General features: G+C 40.1%; 1 protein-coding gene across 1 annotated transcript in view; it reads left to right on the top strand.

Annotated features, from left to right (window-relative positions):
* Positions 1–6,749, top strand: part of Sbno1 (strawberry notch homolog 1) — a 43,232-nt gene that overhangs the window by 13,894 nt on the left and 22,589 nt on the right. Inside the window, exons 11-17 of the mRNA XM_026784618.1 lie at positions 249–384; positions 456–561; positions 659–812; positions 1,352–1,534; positions 3,045–3,142; positions 3,272–3,423; positions 5,299–5,496. Coding sequence (XP_026640419.1) covers positions 249–384; positions 456–561; positions 659–812; positions 1,352–1,534; positions 3,045–3,142; positions 3,272–3,423; positions 5,299–5,496 — 1,027 coding nt within the window. The remainder of the gene's footprint in view (positions 1–248; positions 385–455; positions 562–658; positions 813–1,351; positions 1,535–3,044; positions 3,143–3,271; positions 3,424–5,298; positions 5,497–6,749) is intronic.

The raw sequence follows: 6,749 nt of genomic DNA on the forward strand, positions 1-6,749 counted from the left end.
TTTTCGAGGCGGGGTTTCTCTGTGGCATTCCTGTATTCTTATAAGAAATATTTTCACCTGAGTAAATAACTCATTGAGCACTTAAATCAGAAGCTGCAGGACAAGGGGAAAGAATAGAGATGAGGCCCAGAGGGATCTTGGGTTATGTGTGGAATCTTAGAGAAAATACCTTTAGGCCCCAGGGTCATAGACCACACTCTTGAATGGACAGTTCTGTTTTTGGTACGTTCCTTAGCTCCTCCTTACAGATAGTGTTTGATGAATGTCACAAAGCAAAAAACCTCTGTCCTGTTGGTTCTTCAAAGCCAACCAAGACAGGGTTGGCCGTTTTAGAGCTTCAGAACAAGTTGCCAAAAGCCAGAGTTGTTTATGCCAGTGCCACTGGTGAGTACCCTACTTGATCAGAAAGATGAACAAATCGCTTTTGCAGCTATAATATGTCTGGTCTTTTCCAGGTGCTTCGGAACCACGGAACATGGCCTATATGAACCGTCTTGGAATTTGGGGTGAGGGAACTCCATTCAGAGAATTCAGTGATTTTATCCAAGCAGTGGAACGCAGGTAATAAGGCTGGTGGCACAGTGCTGCCAGAACCGTTGCTGTGTGGAAAGTGCTGTTTTGTTTATTGATAGTTACTGTGTGTTTTAATTTTGTTCAGAGGTGTTGGTGCCATGGAAATAGTTGCTATGGATATGAAGCTTAGAGGAATGTACATTGCACGACAGCTGAGCTTTACTGGAGTGACCTTCAAAATAGAGGAAGTTCTTCTTTCTCAGAGTTATGTTAAAATGTATAACAAAGCAGTCAAGCTGGTGAGAAATCTTTTGTCAATATTTTTAATGTGCCTGATAATTTTTTAATGAGATTTACCTATTGAAACTTTTTCAACATAGAAGAATGTGTTTAAGCTGTGAAACAGCAGATAATGATCACAGTTGCTTATTTGATCAATATACTTATTTTCCATGTTTTAATTTTTGATGATAATTCATAAAAGACATTTGATTCAGTTAAATCAAATTCACAGTTGCAATATAACCATGTTCTAAAATGACAGGTTTAGATAGTATACATTTTGAGACATTTATGTATAAACATCCTGAAAGTTTCCCAAGTGATTGCAGATTGTTTTAGTTGAAGGAGTCAGTTTTAGTTTTGTGGAGACAGGGTCTCACTGTGTCGTTGTGGCGGGCGTGGAACTTCTATGCTATGTCTAGACCAGGCTGTCCTTGAACTCACAGTGATTCTCCATCCTACTGAGTGATGGGACTAAAGGCATGCCTGGCTAAAGGGGCTACTTTTACTTAATGTATTCAGATGTATATGTAACATGTTGCCTATGTATTTCTAGTGGGTCATTGCTAGAGAGAGATTTCAGCAAGCTGCAGATTTGATTGATGCTGAACAGAGAATGAAGAAATCTATGTGGGGTCAATTCTGGTCTGCACACCAGAGGTTTTTTAAGTACCTGTGCATAGCATCCAAAGTGAAAAGGGTAGTTCAACTGGCTCGGGAGGAAATCAAGAATGGGAAGGTAAGTTGGAGAAAATCTAGTGTGGTCTGAGCTTGACTAGCTAGTCTTTATCTAATGAGGCCTTCTACTGGGAATAGTCTTTTTGTTTGTTTCTTTGTTTTGTTTTTGTATTTTCTAGACAGGGTCTCACTATGTAGCTCTGGTTATCCTGGAACTTCCTCTATAGACCAAGCTGGCTTCGAACTCACAGAGATTTGTCTGTCTCCGCCTCCCGGGTGCTGGGATTAAAGATGCTTGTCACTATGCTCAGCTCTGGAATAGTCTTTTAAGTGGATGTTGCTAAAAATACTATTGCAGTAAGATTTTATTTTCATAATTTATGTTTTTGGTTTTGGTTTGAGATAGAATGTTTGCTCTGTAGCTCAGAGATGTCTGGTATTTGATAGGTCTTCTAGGCTGTCCTAAAAAACTCACAGCAAGCTTCCTGCATCAGCATCCCAAGTCCTAGAATTGTCTAAGTATGTGCCACTATAAATAGATCCTTTAAAATAAATTCTAAGCCAGGCAGTGGTGGTACATACCTTTGATTCCATCACTTGGGAGGAAGAGCCGGGTGGATCTCTGTAAGCCTGAGGCCAACCTGATCTACAGAGTGAGTTCTAGGACATCCAGGACTACACAAATAAGCCCTGTCTCAAGAAATCAACAAAAAGTTCTAAAAATGCCAGTGTGTGTGTCTGTGTGTGTATATGTATGTGTGTGTGTGTCTGTGTCTGTGTCTGTGTCTGTGTGGTCCTATCACATGAGAGATAGAAACTAGGGGCTCTGAAGAGCAAGGCCAGCTGTGGCTAGGTCATAGTTTGAATTGGGCTGCATGAGACTTTGTATCAAGACAGACTACATTTGCACACACAGACACATGAATATTTGTATTTGTCGGTGTATATAAAAAAAATGCCTGTTCAGTTATTTCAGCAGAGTATAACAAATACACTATGTAATTTATTTAGCTGTGCTCTTTCCATTAATAACTATAAATATTGCTCTAAGCTTGCTTGCTTTTGGTTGATCTGCTCAAAACTTAGAGTTTCTGGTGCATTATAGCATGCCTTTAATTCTAGCATTTGGGAGGCAGAGAGAGGAAATCTCTGTGAGTTCAAGGATAGCCAGTGCTATAGAAAGAGAGAGAACAACAACAAAAATTATAAATTACTTAAGATCAGGAACATTTGTCATGTTCGGTAAATTGTGTTTCCTTTTTTTTCTGGCTGGCAGGGAGACAGAACCCCTCTATGCAGCCTTGAAACTCTGTAGAACAGAATGGCCTCAAATGTACAGAGATTCTCCTGACTCTGCATTCTGAGTGCTGGGATTAAAAGCGAGCGACATCAAACCTGGATTTCTCTCACTTTTTGACATAGCATACCTCAGAATACATGACGCCTAAATTGCTTTAATGTAATGGGTCATTTTTTGAAATCTTTCACTGGACATTTGACATATGCTGTAAGAAGGCATATGCTGTGAGAGGCTACAGCATGTTGTTTATTGTGTATTTTGTGTTTTCCAGTGTGTGGTAATTGGTCTGCAGTCTACAGGAGAAGCTAGAACTCTGGAAGCCTTGGAAGAGGGTGGAGGAGAACTAAATGATTTTGTTTCAACTGCCAAGTAATGTTTTTTAATTTCTTCTTGAAATTTCTTAAGATTGAAGAAAATGTATATTTCTCTTTAGCTATATCTAGTAAGATGTTTACAGATGCCACATGAAGTGTAAGATTCCCTGCTTTTTTCCTACAGAGGGGTATTGCAGTCACTCATTGAAAAACACTTTCCTGCTCCAGACAGGAAGAAACTCTATAGTTTGCTAGGAATCGATTTGACAGCTCCAAGTAACAACAGTTCACCAAGAGATAGCCCTTGTAAAGAAAACAAAATAAAGAAGCGGAAAGGTGAGTACTTTTCTTTAAATAGTTGATGGCAAAGCTGGAGAGATGGCTCAGAGGTTAAGGGCACTGGCTGTTCTTCCAGAGGTCCAGAGTTCAACTCCTAGCAATGACATGGTGGCTCACAACCATCTGTAATGAGATGTAGTACCCTATTCTGTCATGCACACATACATGCAGACAGAGCACTGTATACCTAATAAAATAAATAAATTTAAAAAAAATAGTTTATGGCAGTGCTGATGATCTGAGTTTGGAAGTAGTTGTTTGTGATTGAGCTTCTTCCTTCCTTCCTTGAGTGGGAAGGGACTGCTTTCTCTGTTGCTCAGAGTCCTGGGTAAATATACAAGTGGTCCCACTTAATTTAATTAGCTGGACACTCTGCAGCAGTTAGGAAATTAGAACCTTTTCAGCTTTGTGGGAAGGTTAGGATTTTTCTAAGTTCACTTAGTCTTTGTGTTGTCAGAGCTACTATTTAACAAACATGGAGTTTGCTAGTCAGTACATCATCTCCCCCCCCCCCCCTTTTTTTTTCTTGGCAGTTACTGGGTAATATCTTCCTCCTGCTTCAGTTTCTGGAGCAGCTGGGTTACAAGCATTATGTTCTTGCTGGTTAAGGCTAAAGAGGCTTTGATTAGTATAGTTATTAAGTTTTAGGGATGTATTCACCCGTGTTTGTTAACTAGCTTATGATGATGTAAACTAGAATTTTTGTTTGGGTGCTTTCTTTGCTGTTTGACTTTCAGAAGTGAGTTGTAAATTTTGATATAAAGGCCATGATGCTTTCTGGGCCCTGGGCTCTTGCCTTAACATACCCAGACAAAAACACCTGCAATGTTGTAGGCTCTAAGTAGTGTTTGACATTGTTTAATAATTTTAGACTTGACAAGATACTCATTCTTCCTATTTTTTTTTTTTATTACATGTGCTTGTGGGTGCACATGTGCTACTGTGAATGTGGAGATCAAGAGCACAAATCGAAGGGATTGATCACTTTTTACCATATAGGTTTTGGGGTTCAACTCAGGTCATTGGGGTTGTTGACAAGCACTATCTGCTGAACCATTTCATTGGTCCTCACATTTACACCTGAACTGAGTGGGCTATTACTACCCCTTGCTTTTTAATTGAGTAGAACATGAAGTAATGGTATCCTACAATCAGTAGTGTGATAGAGTAGTTGGCGTCTCCCTATGTGTCAGTTAGGTTTTCTCTGGTTCATTAATAAGAGAACGTCTTAGTGTTTGGTTTTAGTTTTTGAGCATTCCCAATTTCTAAATATTAGGTAATTCAAACCAACCACTTACCTTTAAAAACGAAATTTTTATAAATCAGTACGTCTGTCCTCTCCTCTTCATTTCATTCAAGACAGGGTCTCATTTTGCAGTCCTAATGCACCTAGAACTCACTCTGTAGACTAGGCAGGCTCTGAACTCAACAGAGACTTCTCTGTGTCTGCCTCCCAGATGCTGGGATTAGAGACTACTATACCTAGCTTATACATTAAAAATTTCTAGGTATTTCATGACTAGTTACTAATGCCCTTCTCACAACTACTTAACAGTTACGACTGTTACACTCTGTCTTGAGTTTTTATTTATTTTGTATGTTTGAGAATTTCATGCATGCATGTAATGTGGTTTGGTTCAGCCCCTCATTTTCTTTCCATCAGTTTTGAGTTTGTATTTATATATTTAGCTTCTTGTTGAGTAGCTGAGCATAACTGGAGTTCTTGGTTCTTACGAGCATGCTTTGCTTATCAAATGTATATTCTTGCTGTCTGCAGTTCTCTTAGACTCAACTCATAATCTAAAGTCTGACACCATAGGTCTTTAGAAACATTGCATTTCCAACTGACTTTTATTTGGGGCTTGAGGGTAGGTGAAGAAATAACTCGAGAAGCCAAAAAAGCACGAAAAGTTGGTGGCCTTACTGGTAGCAGCTCTGATGACAGCGAAAGTGAGTCTGATGTCTCTGACAATGAAGAGAGTGACTATGAGAGCTCTAAGAACATGAGCTCTGGTGATGATGATGATTTCAACCCCTTCAGAGATGAGTCCAGTGAGGACAACGAGGACGGTGAGTTCACTCAACTGTTGCGACAACAGAAGAGACTTAGCTGCTGGGCCTTAATCCCAGCATTAGGGGTGCTGACAGGATTATCTATCTCTATGAGTTTTAGGCCAGCCTGATCTACATAGTGAAGTGAGCTCCAGGCTAGCCAGAGTTACATAGTGAGACCTTGTCTCAAAAACAAACAAAAGATAAAATATTTTCTCCATCCTGCAGAGGTGGCTCAGTGGTTAAGAGAATCGGAGTTCAATTTCCAGCATCCTAAATTGGTGAACTCATAATTTCCAGACCTCCAGCTCCAAGGACATTTGATTTCCAGAGACACCTGCACTGTGTACACAAACCTACATACGTTTACACACATGCCCATCGTTAAAAAGAAAATAAATCAGCTTGGCAGTGGTGGCGCACACCTTTCATCTCAGCGCTTAGGAGACAAAGCCTGGTGGGTCTCTGTGAGACCAAGGCCAGCCTGGTTTACAATGTGAGTTCCAGGACAGCCAAAGCTACCCAGAGAAATTCTCTGTCTTGAAAAACCAGTAATTAAATAAGTTAAATAGATCTTTGAAAAATAAATGAAACCCCTTCTTTGTATTTGTGACCATGTAGGTTATAATCTTTGCTTAGTGTAGATTAAGTTTGTTTGTCTTGTTGAGGTTTGAATGTGAGATAAGACAACTTTGTGCCTTTTTTTTTTCATTTTCGGTGGGAAGTAGAAGTTCTCACTGTGTAGCCGTTGATGATCTAGAACTGCATTCATTCCTTCATGTTAAGTTTTGGGGTTGAATTTTTCTGGGGTTCCCATTTTTCTGCCTCAGTATTCCTGAGTTTTGGGATAGTGGAATTGCAAGCGTAGTGGAATATACTGAATTTATGTGGGTTTATTTTTTGTGTGTGAGCACACATGGTTTCTCTGTGTAGCCCTGGCTGTCCTGGAATTCTGTAGATCAGACTGGCCTCAATCAAACTCAGAAATCCACCTGCTTCTGCCTCCCAGAGTCCTAGGATTAAAGGTGTACACCACCACTGCCCAATATTTGCTTATTGTTTTAACTTCAAAATGTAGAGGGATAGCTCTCTGTGTGTTGAGTAAATGGATTGGGCACTGCTAGCTGACAATACTTTGTGTCAGTTAACAGAAGGAAATTTGGGGCTTAGAAATGTGGATCAAGCCGGGCGGTGGTGGCGCACGCCTTTAATCCCAGCACTCGGGAGGCAGAGGCAGGCAGATCTCTGTGAGTTCGAGACCAGCCTGGTCT

This window comes from Microtus ochrogaster, chromosome 2, assembly GCF_000317375.1.
Source record: "Microtus ochrogaster isolate Prairie Vole_2 chromosome 2, MicOch1.0, whole genome shotgun sequence".
NCBI lineage: Eukaryota > Metazoa > Chordata > Mammalia > Rodentia > Cricetidae > Microtus > Microtus ochrogaster.